At 39.4% G+C, this 16177-nt stretch overlaps 1 protein-coding gene across 1 annotated transcript in view; it reads right to left on the bottom strand.

The window, feature by feature from the left end:
• The window catches only part of GALNT13 (polypeptide N-acetylgalactosaminyltransferase 13), a 345963-nt gene that overhangs the window by 316327 nt on the left and 13459 nt on the right, over positions 1-16177 (bottom strand). Inside the window, exon 2 of the mRNA XM_077830255.1 lies at positions 3856-4102. Coding sequence (XP_077686381.1) covers positions 3856-3997 — 142 coding nt within the window. The 5' untranslated portion in view covers positions 3998-4102. The remainder of the gene's footprint in view (positions 1-3855; positions 4103-16177) is intronic.

Below are 16177 nucleotides of genomic sequence, written 5' to 3'. Positions count from 1 at the left end.
TATATGTAGCAGTTTGTAGAACTACAGTCTTAAAAATATTTCTAAAAAGCCTATATTATAGAGTATTTCAAACAAAAAATTGACAACATATAATTTTCAAGAGGATTAAATGTGATGTGCAGCAGCAGCTCAAGAGAAAAGATTTTAGTACATCCACATTTTGAATCTGAAATACCTGAGTTAACACATCTTACTGGATATTCTAAATAAAATATTTGCAGCATTCAACAGACCCGCTCCCACTGAAGCTGATGGCAAAACGGATGTGATCTTTATTCTGAAAGGTAGGTATTCATGTGATTCAATATATATATTGATTTGACTACTCTGGAAATACTACTGGCATCAAAAACTCCATATGAGTGTCAGACATTTGGATTCCCTAAGTTACAGCTGCCAGTCAGGAGAAGAGAAACAAAAAAAAAGTATGCAGCAATTATTTATGCAACTATTCATTAAGCAAAATAACTGCTGTAGTTTGCACAGTACAGTATTGTCTTTAAAACCAAAAGCTTTTTATACAAATACTATGTTAACAGAGCATATTAGACTTGACATTTAAAAAACAACTAAACCAGGCAATTCCAATTTAGAGAGTTGCTTCGACTTCACTCAGCATGTGGTTACCAAGTAAAGGAGAGGGTCTCAAAGGGCATGGTTCTATATTCATAGAAACTGAAATTACTAGGCAGAAGCAAGCAGCTAAAGATGAAATTAGACTATCATTTTGTTGCTTTAAGTCAGAAGTTTAATGTAATTTTAACAGACTTTTTAAAAAAAACATGCAATGCACAAGAAATCTTCCAATGAAACTGTATAGTCCCTGGGTCCCTCATACAACATGAATATAATTATTAAAGTTCTGCAATGAACACTGTTATAACTTCAAGTATTTTTCTAGGAGCAGAGTAACACACACACACACACTCTCTCCATATTGTATTTGCCAAAATTCTAAACAGGAAGGTTATTACTACATATTCTGTAAGACTCTTCCTCCACAAAACCCAGACACCCAGTTGCAGTAATACTACAATACAAGTTTAATAGCTTCAGTTGCAATGGAGAGAAAAGGAGAATTCTGCAGAGAAATCTTGTCACACCTATAACACAATAAATCCAATAAACTGAATATTAAAAATCATGAAAAGTAGACACCACGGTTTACAAGAAGATACCGACTGCAGTCTAGTCACCCAAATTACTTATGAAGTAAAATCTGGTAGATTATGTAAGGGGTTTTTTTAAATAATTTCTTTAGCTAATCCATACAGATTAGCAAAATCTTTAGCCCTGTGGTGATCAAATGCATACATTTCAATATAAATTGTGAAGAGAGAAAAAAAAAACCCTAAATAAACCGACATCAAAAAAAAACAAGCACAGACTTAACACCAAAACAAAAACCATTGTAGAATTGCCTCATTGTTTATTTTACAAAGAAATCAGCAAGCAAATAGTTAAGATTAGTATAATTATCTGTGAAAGGCATGTTCTGACAACAGTACAGTATCTTTTGAGAAATCTCTACCTTGTACTTTAGAGCAGTGGTTCTCAACCAGGGGTCCGGAGCCCGCTATGGGGCCACGAGCAGGTTTCAGGGGGGCGCCAAGCAGGGCTGGCATTAGACTTGTTGGGGCCAAAGGCAGAAAGCTGAAGCCCCACCACATGGGGTTGAAGCCCGGTGACTCAAGCCCCACCACCTGGGGCTGAAGCTGAAGCCTGAGCAACTTAGCTTCGTAGGGTCCCCTGAGGCATGGGGCCTTTGGCAACTTCCCTGCTTGCTACCCCCTAACACTGGCCCTGGGTCTTGTATGCAGAAAAACAGTAGTTATGGGCTGTGGAGTTTTTATAGCATGTTGGGGGGGGCGGGGCTCAGAAAGAAAAAGGTTGAGAACCCCTGTGCTCCTCTTTCTGCAGCTCACGATAAAGGCAAATCAATTTTTAGTTACAATAGGCCAGATCTTGATCAAGTATTCCCACTAAAATCAAACACACTAGATTACCCAGATCTAAAACCTAAATGCAAGAAATGAAAACAAATAAGAAAATATCAAAATAGATAGACATACCAACATATCCATAGGAGGCCTTTAAGCACCTTTATTATTTAGTTAGGGCTTTTGGTTTATTTTTATTTAGTTTTGTTGTTTTTTTTTAAATGGATGAAATCCTCTACATCCTTTCTCAGACAGAGGTATTATTGACCAAAGTCTTTATTCAAATTTTTGTAACAAATCCAATTCATGTTCCAAGAAAGAGACATTATACTTTCATTTATTTTACAACTGAATATTTCAGACATAAAAAACCAACTCAATCACTAGTTTTAGCCTTTGCAATAGAATTCTATTTATTTATTTCACTATAAATAAATGAAGCTCTAAACTCAGTATAAAGACAGGCAAACCTACGTCTACTGCCTTAGCCTGGCTGAGAAGCTAGACAGATTTTTGCTGACTCAGGCCAACTGCTTTTGGCAACTGATCTGACTGAATCAGTTCAACAAATGACAAACTGATCATTCCAGACTGAAGTGATCCATCATGAGGTATTTCAACTTTTAACAGAAACAGCAGTTGAACTGAGCCTTACACACACACACAAAACAAAAACAAATGGCAGAAGGATTGATTTATTCTCAACTTTTGTCCACAGATCAGTGCATTAATCCACATATGCATTTATTATAAAAATGATGGCCTTGTACACTCTCTTTTGCATACTCTCAGCAAAAGATACATTATAAATATAGTAGTTAAATGGGACTTAAGACTCAAACTACTTTGCCTCCTGCATAGGCTGTACCTAGACTCCCTAAGAGGGGTGAGCAACTAATTCATAATGAATAATTTATTTGACAAATTTTACTTCCTCTTCTGTTTGTTAATTTTCCACTGATTAAGAGTCTCCAATGTATTCATTAATCAAAATTCTCTCTCAAATAGCAATGACTTATTCTTGCTCTGGGAGGTTGTTTTCGAACAAGTATCAGTCTGCATTTGAATTGTGTTATTTGAACACATAAGACAGATGGTGCAATGCTATTCTCTTAGCCAATGAGAAACTTTAGAACCAAGTTTGCAGTACAAATATTCACAATTACACATTCAAATTTGCTTTCCATGACTATTTCTGTTATAATCTCTTAAGATTTAGTTTCCATTTAGATAACTGCCAGTAAAGCAAATTATTAAAATATTGAAGAAAGCAAAACGGACAACTCTAGTTCATTTAATCATCTGAATGAACATTAGAGGAAGGGAGGTTTCTGGGTGGATGCTGGGGGGGAGGGGAAGGGGAGTAGGATGGAGGAGAAAGGGTGGCTAAATATTTGCCAGTCTCTACCCCCTGTGCAGCTACAGTTAAATCAAACATAATCCTGGTGGCTCTGTATGGAAGAATAGGTAAAAAAAATGTTTTTTCTTTTTTAAGTTTTGTGACTAGAGTTAAACCAAAACTTTTAATTCAACATGTACCATAATAAATGCAGTTACATAGACTCTGCATATCAACTGATTTGCATGTCAGTCAACAGTTTTTCCTTTATGAAAAACTCTTCACAGAACTGTGGTTTCTCCTACACAAATACTTACATATAAATGGGACTTGTATATTTAATTTTGTTTACACCAAATTGTCTGAGCTGCTAATATGCGAATCGTCTAATACTAAAATAAATTAACATAACCAACAAACTGAACCAATATAGTAATATGAACCAGAATGCTTAAGATTCTGATATTTTGCCTTTCTAATTTTGAACAATACATAACACAGTCCAAGTTCCAGGTCAGGACAAATTCTTCCAAACAAATCTGTGACCTTTGTACATAATTTAGAACTTGGGCTTACCCCTTAGAGCAGGCAGCAGTGACCTCTCTTTCTTGTCATCACATTTGTTACATTCACTGAAGTACAAGAGTAAAAAGACATCCACAAGCACCCACATCAGAGAGGTGGCGAGAACCACCTTGCAGTAGACAAATCTCCTCATCTCGTCTTGGTTTTTAGTTCACACACTAGTAAAGATGGCTATTGCTGGGATGTGTCCAAGCCACAAAGTTAAATTCCAGTATGAAAGTGAAGTCGAGAGCATCCACTGTAATTAAAGAAAAAAATATTTGAATTACCTAACAAGTATAAATGGTTTAAGATCCAAAAATGATACAAAAACATATAATGCTGAGATGTTTTTACTCAATTTTAAAAATTAATCTATTTTCCTTTCTCCTGTATCTAAATATCGTCTTTGATAATGTTAACCCATCTTACAAAGATTTGTTTCCTTTGCTTCTGTAAAGAGTCCAGTTCTTCTGATTTTTTCCTGTGCTGGATTATATTTTACCTAGATGTCTGTAAATCCAAAAAACTGAGTGACCCTGCCACTGAAATTTAGACCACCACTTGAGCACCAGATGTCACTGAAGGAAGACTGCCACTAGATACTCTATCTACTTATGTGGAATACTGCCTTGAAAAGAGTATGTTTGGGAAGGAGGATTAAACTTAACTATTTGTAAGCGGGTGAATAGTCCCACTATTTTGGGGAACTTTCCTGGCTTCTGCACTACGCTGGTGAAGTGGGCTAGCGAAAGGATCTGAGTCCTCGCTCCCTCTTCCTTTACCCAGTGGCCTCCCGGCCCTTGAGGACTCCCCTTCCACCCTCCTGTCTGGCAGAAAGAATAACAGAGTTGGAAGGGACCTCTGGAGGTCATCTAGTCCAACCCCCTGCCCAGAGCAGGACCAATCCCAACTAAATCATCCCAGCCAGGGCTTTGTCAAGCCTGACTTTAAAAACTTCTAAGGAAGGGGATTCCACCACCTCCCTAGGTAACCCATTCCAGCGTTTCACCACCCTCCTAGTGAAAAAGTTTTTCCTAATATCCAACCTAAACCTCCCTCACTGCAACTTGAGACCATTACTCCTTGTCCTGTCGTCTGCTATCACTGAGAATAGTCGAGATCCATCCTCTTTGGAGCCACCTTTCAGGTAGTTAAAAGCAGCTATCAAATCCCCCCTCATTCTTCTCTTCTGTAGACTAAACAACCCCAGTTCCATCAGCCTCTCCTCATAACTCATGTGTTCCAGACCCCTAATCATTTTTGTTGCCCTTCGCTGGACTCTCTCCAATTTCTCCACATCCTTCTTGTAGTGTGGGGCCCAAAACTGGACACAGTACTCCAGATGAGGCCTCACCAGTGTCGAATAGAGGGGAACGATCACGTCCCTCATCTGCTGGCAATGCCCCTTCTTATACACCCCAAAATGCCATTGGCCTTCTTGGCAACAAGGGCACACTGTTGACGCATATCCAGCTTCTCGTCCACTGTCATCTCTAGGTCCTTCTCTGCAGAACTGCTGCCGAGCCATTCGGTCCCTAGTCTGTAGCAGTGCATTGGATTCTTCCATCCTAAGTGCAGGACTCTGCACTTGTCCTTGTTGAACCTCATCAGATTTCTTTTGGCCCAATCCTCCAATTTGTCTAGGTCCCTCTGTATCCTATCCCTACCCTCCATCGTATCTACCACTCCTCCCAGTTTAGTGTCATCCGCAAACTTGCTGAGGGTGCAATCCACACCATCCTCCAGATCATTAATGAAGATATTGAACAAAACCAGCCCCAGGACCGACCCTTGGGGCACTCCGCTAGATACCGGCCGCCAACTAGACATGGAGCCATTGATCACTACCGTTGAGCCCGACAATCTAGCCAACTTTCTACCCACCTTGTAGTGCATCCATCCAGCCCATACTTCTTTAACTTGCTGACAAAAATACTGTGGGAGACCGTAACCCCAACAAGGCTCGTAACCCCAACAAGGCTCGTAACCCCAACAAGGCTCGGCCCAGGATTCCTGGGGCGCTCGACCCCCAACCCTGCTGTGGTCACCTAGGACTCGGGCTAGGGTGTCCCCGCTCCGGGGTACACTCTCTGCACTGGGCACTTCTCTGACCCACTGACCATTACATACAAGTTAAAGCAAATGCAAGTTATTTAATCAACAATTAATTTTAAAAAGAATAAGGAAAAATGGGAAAGGTTAAAGGAAACACAACAACCCGCTCTGTGGCAGGGAACATCACAAACAGTGTCTCTGGAACGTCAGGGCAGTTCACAGTCTGTTCCTTGTAAGTCCCAGGCCTTCTTCTCAGGCCCTGGCTGCGCTGCAGGGATGCTGTGCGTTGGACACTTGGCTCTGGTGGTGGCCACACGCTCTCAGGCTCTAAGTGGTAGGACCCTTCTTCCCAGTGTCGCCCCCGCCCTGTCGGGGTTACAATCCAAGCTTGGCCTGCAGAGCCTCTTGGCTGAGGCGTCTCCTTTTGCTGGTCCCGCTGCCCAGGGTCCCCCTGGCTCTCCGCGGCTGCTCACCGCACCCAGCTCCGGACTGCTCCAGCCCCAGCTCCACCACTCTGTCTCAGCACTGCTGCTGCTGCTCTGCCTCCAGCTCCCAGGGCTGCTCCTTTAACCCCTCTGCCTCTGGTTGCTACAGCTCTGCTCCCAGGACAGGTCTTCTCTGCAGGCTGCTTCTGTGACTCTGCTCCCAGCACTGACCTGCTTCCTGGGCTGCTCTTCTGGCCCCTCTGGCTCTGGTTGCTGCAGCTTTCTTCCCAGGGCAAGTCTGCTCTCTCTGGGCTGTGCCTCTGGCTTTGGGGCTGCAGCTCTGCTCCCAGAACAGGGTCTGCTCTCTCTGGATCTGGCACGGCTCTGCTCCGCAGCTCAGCTCGGGCCCCTGCTTTCTCCTTAGCTCGGCCCCACTCTGTCTGACCCAGGCAAATCCAGCTCACATGGAGGACAGGACCTCCCTGGCCTCCTGACTCCCTGATTAGCCTGCCTGCCATGTCATTCAGGCTGACCTGGAGCACTGGCCTCTCCCCATTGTTCCTGGGGACTATCAGTCTCAGGGTCCTGATTTCCCATAGACCCTTCCCCTTTTAGGACAAGGAGCTAGCCAACCAAAACACCCCCACTGAATGTTAGTAAGGGGGCAACAGTCCCCTTACATATTCGTCGTTCTACTGTAATATATTAAAGTTAGATTGTAAATTTAAACTTCCACATCTATGACTACAAAGAGCATTCCACGCAGAGATGGGAAATCGTATAGGACACTTCCTATATTGATGCCAGGTTTCAAAAGCAGTGTCCTAACATTCAGCAGCTAGATACCTTACCAAGGGCCTAATAAAACAAAATATGCCACCTATTAGCACTTACAGACATGTCTTTTCCAAAAATAAATGACAGTTTAGAGAGAGCCCTCATTTGGAAGAGCATGCTCCACTGTGAGGATCGAAATTTGAATCTACTTAAAAGATCGTATTAAAGAAAATGGTAAACTACCTTCTTGATATTGGAAAAAAAAATCTATTGGCTTCTCAAAAAGAGAGTAACAAGGCTAATAAAATTTCATCTTCTCTGGGGGACCCAACTAACTCAGCACATGGATTACTTTACAAGTATGTGTATATATGCCACACTATCCCTCTACTACACTGGTCTGCCCCCTTCTTGTAAGAATCCTTCTCACTAGAGCACTGAAACAGGAGGATTCTTGTATATTTCAATATTCTCCCTGCTGATTAAAAACAAAAACAAAAGCTGAGAAAGGATGCAATTCAAACATACTCTCCCCCAAACAAAACCATAGCTGGTAAGCCTGATTTTAGGCTAGTGAGCAATGACCCTTAGAAACGTTTTCCGCTCTAGCTTTGCCCTTATCTAGTCCCTGTTCTGTATTCTTTTATAGTGTCAGCAGTGTGCTCAGACCTCTACAGAACATAGAAGCTGACACACTCCTTGTCCCAAGGATCTTACAATTCAGTTATGACTCAAAATATTTTTATGTGACTTTGTTGGTGGATCACCATTGAATGGTTTCATTTTGTGGGGTGGGGTGGGAACAGGAAGAGGAGGAAGGGTTGGAAAAAAGCAGGAGAATCTGCTGCTCAGGCTCCATTACTCCTGTCTGGAGCACATTAAGAGTACTTAAATAGCCACTAGAAGAATCACAATGAAGGGAAAGAAGATTTAAAGAGCCCCCCAAACCACTTCCATAAGGGATAAAAGCATCCTCTTAATTTTCAGCATAGCTCTGGGAATAAGATTAGCTGGTTAATTCATGTTCCTTAGAAGCACAAGGTATGCCTACATTGCAGTTAAACACCTGCAGCTGGCCCATGTCAGCTGACTCAGGCTTGTGGCATTCACATTCAGACTCAGGCAGGAGCCCAAGCTCTGGGACCTTCCCCTGAGGCAGAACTCGGGCTCCAGACTGAGCCTAGACTTCTACACCACAATTGAACAGCCCCATAGCACAAGCCCAAGTCAACTAACACGAGCCAGCCACATTGCAATGTAAACACACCCATAGAAATGTAGGGCTGGAAGGGAGGTAGAGAAACTATTAAGTCCAGCCCCCTGCACTGAGGGGCAACCAAGTAAACATAGACCAACCATAACAGATGTTTGTCTAACGTGTTCCTAAAAACCTCCAGTGAGGGGAACTCCACAACCTCTCTCGGTAATCTACTCCAGTGTTTCACTATCCTTATAGTTTGAAAGTTTTTCCTAATATGTAACCTAAAATCTCCCTTACTGCAGATTAAGTAAATTACTTCTTGTCATATCTTCAGTGGACATGGAAAACAATTGATCACCATCCTCTCCAACAGCCCTTAACATATTTGAAGACTCATCAGGTTCCTGCTCAGTCTTCTTTTCTCAAGACTAAACATGCCCAGTTTTTTTAACCTTTCCTTATAGCTCAGATTTTCTAAATCATTTTATCATTTTTGTTGCTCTCCTATGGACTCTCTCCTAAAGTGTGGTGTCCAGAATTGCACTCCAGCTGAGGTCTCATCAGTGCCAAGTACAGCGGGACAATTGTCTCTTGTGTCTTACATATGACACTCTACCTTAAGTTTCATGAACAACTGCTCAGATTTACTTCCTTTTAAAAAAATATTTAAGCAATAGTGTAGTAAATTAAAAACATTTAGAATTGACAGAGTTCCCACACAAGGATGTTGGTATTTCAGACGGTTGAGATTTGGGGCATAACTTGCTTATAGTATTTCATTTTTGTTGATGGTGGTTTGTTTTAACTGAGCACCCGTTTAAATGTTACATTTCTTTTTCTCCTTTAAATATACAATCTACAACACTGCACACGGTATGACTACTCCTCCCTCACCCACCACTATGTTTAACCAAAGCCCAGTAAAAACACTTCGCAAGAGTGCTGAATTTCATTAACAGAATTAATAACAATAAAAAATATAAAGTATAAGGTGACTAAGTTTAATTGCATACTAAACTGATGAGAAAGATAAAGATGGTATATATTTAAATATAACCCTTGAAATAGTTCCTGAAGTACCATGTCTGTACTTGATATCTGATGAACCTTTCCACATGTCCCAGCTCTAATTGTAGGGCCTCAACAGACAGAGATCTTTATTAAAAACAGGAGAAATGATGACTGATATGCTAGGTCTCCCCCATTCCCTACAGTACGGAGGTTAGAATTAGCTTTTGGGATGCTTAGCAGAATCATTATGTGTTCAATACCAAAGATGTGATTGATGCTATATAAGACAAAAAGGCAGACCCTCCCCAAGGACCTTATAATCCAGAAGAACCTCTCTCTTCAATTAAGTTTACCTCTTTATATTAAAAATAATAATAAAACCATAGCTGTTATAGATTGGGCTGCATGAAATCTTACATGCCCCAGGCTGTACAAGTTAACACTGTCTCTGTTGATGCAAGGGCTACTCCAACATGTTGCTGAACTTTTTTCCTTAACTGTGAAATTTACCTGTGGTCCAATAAAGCTTGTGCAATAAACTATACTGAGGTTAATGGTGAATGGTAATAATGGAAAATTAATTTTGGCAGTAAATTGCTCTTATGTTATGAACATCTGGACTAAAAATTACTACCTGGATTCTGCAAAAAAGTCAAAGATAATTCAGGATATTTTTGTTCATTATGCAAATGGAGACTGTAATTTCAATCTGTGTAGCAGTGCATGCTGTGCATTGACATCAGATTCTTACACTTAAGACTAGACTAAGTACCTTAGATAGAATTTGTAATTTACAAACAGATAAGAATCATGCCTCCCATTCTTCATATCCTTTAAATCTCCATTTTAAGATGATAATTAACATATCTCAGAACTAGAGAAAGAGCCACCAGTGGATATTTTCATTTAACATCCGGTAATAGCCCTAGCCAGTTATGTACCAGAAAGACACACTTCTTATATATGTTGAAGATAAAACTGTAAGAGTCCATTCCAGTTTTCCTTGTTTCTGGCAACGAGCTAATGGATTTTCAAGTGTCTACTTGTCCCCATAAATGCTTTATATTAGAAAACATACATTTCTTTAAATGGAAAATTAATTTAAAAGTATTTAAAATTATCAGAAAGAAAAGGCTTAAAGCAAAAAGTTGGATACAGTGCTGCTAGCCCAAAGAATCAATGTATTCTGGTTAACAATCGTGTCAGGAGTTAGTATTAAACACACACACACACACACACACACACACGGAACTAACATTAGCAATGCAGTTTAGCATGCATCTATCACTTAGCATCTCTTTTTATCCCATTCCACACCACTCACTGTCTGCTTAGAATATAACCTCTTCAGGACAGGGACCTTGGCTTAGCTCTCACTGCCTTGCACACCACTGTGCCATAATATATATATTCCAGACAAAAAAGTACATTAAAAGAATATCAAGGTTGAAAGTCCAGCACTCAGAAGTTAAGAAACCTGAATTTTTTAATGGGAAAATAACTTATTTTTCCCTAGCCTCGTTCTCAGAAATAGCCAAATCCTTTTGGCTGAAAAACTTTCCAGGTTTCAAAAAGAAATCCAGCCTGAAGTAGACACCTCGCATGGAAAATTTCAGTTCAAATGATTAAAGATCAGCAAAATTATAAGCAACTGAAAACAACATCTTATAAGGGAATTGTCAGACAAACTTCATCATAGGCAGTGCTACCAGCCTGGTCTATAATAACCACTAAGAAACAGCTGTAGTAAAAGAATTGAAGATTGCAAAGTCAAGCACTGAAAACATTAAGGAATGCCATTATTAAAGTTGTCCATGAACCCTTACATTTGCTCCCTTGTGTGTATGCATCATGATGACATTTTTTTCATCAGTCTCTTGCAGCATTCCATGCACAGGATGAATAATGTTCAGTAAATGAGGTGGTTGTTCAAGGTTTCTTTTTATCCTCAACACTGCACTGAATAGAGGATTAACTTCTTCACAGGATAGTCTAGGACATTTCTTATCCTAGTATATGAGTACACAAGAAACATTATTAACCCATTTTCATTCACAGAGGAGGAACTGAGGCAAAGAGATTAAAACCAAAATTTCTAAAAGTTCATAACTTTGTGTGCCTTTGTGACTGGGTGAGAATAGAGCCTATTTTTCAGAGTATTTTACACAGCCAAAGTTAAAAAGTGTCAATACAAAAATATTTTTTTGCCAGCATTTTCCTCTGTCACTTAAAGTGTCAAGTTCCTAGAACTCATTAGCTCAAATTTTGCAGAGCGTTCCAGTGGCATTATCCCAAAGCCAGGTCCAGCCACACTTCTCTCTTGGACAAATTCCTTGATCATCATCGGAATGTGGAGCATACAGACGCAGTCTTTCCTCTATTCAGGCAACGTGTTGCACGCTAACCTTTCAACAGGGCCTATACATTCAGTATTTTATCTAGTTTATCTGTTTGACCACGTGAATAAAAATACTAAATATACAAGATGCAATATGATATTTTGCTAAAGTGTTATCTGTAAGCTCAGAGAGAAACAGTCAAAGTGACACATCCTTTAAAATATTGGGGAGAGTTTTCTTTGAACATCCCTGTTGATTATCTTACTCTAGGTTCCTCTAGGGAGCATCCATTTCACAACCTGATTGTTCACTCCAACCATGTCCATAACACGACTAATCCTATATTCCAGTTTTTTTGTTTTCATATTTCATTAGCCTGCTTTCCAACAACTTCAGAATCTCTTGTGATTTTATATTCTGTCTTGGCTTTTAATTGCTAAGGAGATAGGAGGATGTATTGCAGTGGCATCACTTCAGGGGCAGCAAGCACCTCGTGGAAAAGTTGTGTTCAGAAACAGCCATACACAAATGTGTCTAAATACATTTTTAGAGTGTAGATTTCTGTGAGACATTGATCAGCTGGCCTTTGAGAAATAGTTCCTACTACTGTGGACACAAATAAGAGAATTGACAACTGTGTGAATGAAGTGTCCTGAACCAAGGGCAAGAGCGCATGACACAAATAAATAAATAATCACTACTCACAGCAACCCCTTCCAAGAGTATTAGAAGCATTGAGTAATGTTAATGGTTTACTAGAGGAAGTGTAGTTTGAGTGCTAGAGCAGGGAATCTGAAGTTAGGCCTCTTGGGTTTAAGTTCCAGCCTGGCAATTCTGTCCCAGATCTCAAAAGGTATTCAAGCATCTAACTCCTACTGATTTCAGTGGAAGTTAAAAGACTAAGTACCTTTAAGAATCTGGGCCTATGACTCCAGATAAATCACTTGATCCGTCTGTAACTTGCTTTATCCATCCATAAAATGGGCCTAATACTAAACAGCCTTTCTGGGGTGCTGGATCTCTAGTCATTAGTTTATTAAAAGTGCTGTCAGAACCTCAGGTGAAAATGCTATATGTATTCTTATAATAAAGTAGTGCAGTAAATTTAAATCAGCCAATTTATTGTTGAATTAATCTAGTAGGTAGTTTTCTATCTCTAGCTATTTTGATCTTAATATTAGAAGCCTATTGGAATGCTGACAAGAGTTAATGCCTACTGGAAACACAATCTGATTAACCATATCTTATGGAAAGCGTTCTTATTTTAGTTAGATTTTTCTCCCCTATCCCCAACATTGAATTCATACTTCCTTCTGTTTGTGAGATACTTTCTTAGGTGAATCTATTTCAAGCATGATTGTGAGCCTCACTTTTCTGTTGCTTGGCAACAAAAATCAGCAGTCTTGTCCCTAGAACCCAATTCATGGTAGCTGCATTTCTCAAGGAGGTGATTTTTTATGGAATTCAGTTAAGTTTCCAAACCATTGTATTGTTCCATTTTAGTGAGTATTACTCACTAAAATCTTTTTTATTTGTACTTCCACAGCATGTCTTTTTAGTTTTGGTTTCAGAACTGTTGCAAGGTTCTTTTCAACAGCTTCAGATTCATCTTAGAAACCAAAAAGTTAGAACCTTTCAGGTATCCCAAGAGCTTTTTAATATCTAGGGTTAAAGGGAAAAATCATGCACTTAATAATCAAGAAGAAGAGCAAACGGTCCACCATTTCCAGGATTCTTGATGGTGTGTAAATTAAAAGAATAAAAGAGTATCCTCTAAAAGGCAGAGAAGGCGTCTCAGTTATTTCTCCTGGTTTAGTGTAATCTTAAATCGGTTTAACAGGAGATATCACTTTACCATATGGTAGCAAAGCTTTAAGTGATAAGTTATTTATAAATGGAGGAACACTGGATAAGGTTACCTCAACTGTTCTCCAGAAAGAAAATGCAACAAAGTATGCACCATTAATATCTCCAGTGCAAATAAAGTATGCTTGCTTTCCCATAGGATATTGGATGTAGAAACATCTTCCAGCTAAATCAACATCCTTACTCTATCCATAATAAAATACCAAACACTATACAAATATAATATAAGGTTTCACAATCAGAAACAACTGAAAGGCAGGATTTCAACACCATCACTTACTCAGCTATGTTGAACTGTAAACTCTACAGTATACATTTTGCAACATAGGAGTATATAAAGCTATACATTTTACCAGAGACCAATTTTCTAATGCCTCCCTATAATATCAAAAGACAACAAATTACAAATACACGCACACACCCTACTCTTGTTTCCTCCTTCCCCTCCCCCGCCCCAAAGAAACCCCAGATAAAACAAAAAAAAAAAGGGAAAAAAATACCATCTGGAAGAGCAGAAGATCTCTATTTGGTTGATTTTTTATGTACATATTAATAACTATACATGTTCCTCAGGATTATAGGAATATAATCAGGGCAATAGGAAGGTGGATGAGTGAATAAATAAATGTAACTCATTACATGCCTCTTAGGACCTTAACACTTTTATTTCCAATCTTTTTGTTATTTAGCTGGGACACACTGCATTTTAAAATTGCACTAACACAATTTTAAATACAAGATGCCACTCGGGCCATAGTCTTCCAGTTCTGGAAGCCCTACTATCTCAATTCACCACTGCAATTCTGTCCACCGCCATCTCTAGACCTGTCTTGTAATACTTTGCAGGTTTTCCCATAATCACTCCACTGGGGCCTCAGGAGAGCCACAGACCACAGGTACTGGTATGGTAATATCTGTGTTGTGTGTTAACATGCTGCATCATTTTACAAAGAACAGGCCATACACAGCATGTCCACACAACAGCTGCAGAAACACTTTTTGTAAGCAATATTTTGTTGCAACATTCAACACAAACTGGTGCAGATGGCTAATGAAGATGGAACTTAAGAAGTGGTAATGGTGAAGTATTCAAACCAACACAGAGAATATGCCAGCAAAGCACACCACACAGAGAGCAGCATTCAATACTAAAAGTACACATAAAAATCTACAAAGTGGAAATACCATGTAAAACTCTGCCTTAGTGTCTACCCTCCCAATACTGACCTAGGGTCAATAACAACCTTGTTTTCAGCTTTAGATCCTGGCCTCATAAGTGGCCAGTTTAATAAATTGTACGAGCACACTTATAATGATGTCCCAAGAGTTTGAGGTCAATGGCAAGGGAATGGAGCAGGCAATTCCATAGCAGAGCACCTTCAGTGCATGAGAAATAAGCCAAGTCTACACATTCAACTCTGCTGTACAAGGTGCAGTTGAGAGTCTAGTTTAATCACCTGAGCTCAAGGTCATAAGAAGCAATTTCCAGTTTATATCCCAGGTGAATCACAAAATGAATGTGACTATCAACCACTTAAGGCTGTTGTGGAATGCACTGAAGATGCAGAATGGAGAATATCACAATACTGCTTGGAGAAAGGGAACTCAACATAGACTCCGTTTATGCCAAGTTCTACATCAGCATTTAACTTGGACATTAGTGCATTGGTGACAATTCCCAATCAGACAACATGAAGCAAGAAAACTGCACAGAAAATATATGTATATTGGAGCCATGAAAGCATAAAAGGTGATCTCATAGGCTAAAATAAACAGTGTGAAAGTGAGAATTAAATTTTTTGTTTAGTGTATCTTTAAAGTGTGCTACAATCCATGTGACAGATGTCTTTCATACTGTATCAGTTTTGCTACCGAAGCACAAACCAAACCACCACTCCAGAAACCTTCCTAGGTCGTTTGGCATTAATAAGTAAACTTCGCAACCTTATCTTCTTAAATTGTGATGTTTTGAAAGTAGAATGTTTTATACAGACTTCTTATTCCAGAGTTAAGACATGTTTAAGTTACTGTGAAACCAATCCTCAATACATTTTAATAGTCTGCAAATATCCTAGGAATAGATCAGAAACAGTATAAGGCATCACTGGATTCCCACAAGTAGTTTATTAATTTATGAATAATTATCTGCACAAATTATGATGGAACTGACAGCCTATCAAGAGCTCAGAACAGAGCCTTTTCACATTTGATAAGACAACAAAATTAGAATTCGGTATTTCTAGCTAAAAATCAGTCATCATTTTGTGTCTTAAGAATTCTTTTTAGTTTTTTTCCTCTCTTGAGAGTCTTCTACTTGACATTTTAAAATGGACTTATTCTTCATTTAAAACTCACATCTGTGACTCTCAGATATTAGAGTCAGAAAAGACCTTTGCGTTCATCTAAACAACTTACTTCCCAATGCAGGACTATTCATTACAGCATTTGCAGTGTTGTAGCCATGTTGGTCCCAAAATATTAGAGAGACAAGGTGGGTGAGATAATATCTTTTAAGATTGTCTCTTTCACCAGCATAAGTTGGTCCAATAAAAGATATTACCTCACCTACCTTGTCTCTCTATTACTTACAATATATTTTGTATTGTGATGTCCAAACCAAATTTTAGAGGCCCCAGTGACGAGGCTTACATCAATGC

The sequence above is a fragment of the Eretmochelys imbricata genome, chromosome 11, assembly GCF_965152235.1.
Source record: "Eretmochelys imbricata isolate rEreImb1 chromosome 11, rEreImb1.hap1, whole genome shotgun sequence".
In the NCBI taxonomy this organism is placed as follows: Eukaryota; Metazoa; Chordata; order Testudines; family Cheloniidae; genus Eretmochelys; species Eretmochelys imbricata.
Note: the sequence above shows the minus strand (reverse complement) of the source record. Positions and strands in the feature narration are given on the sequence as shown.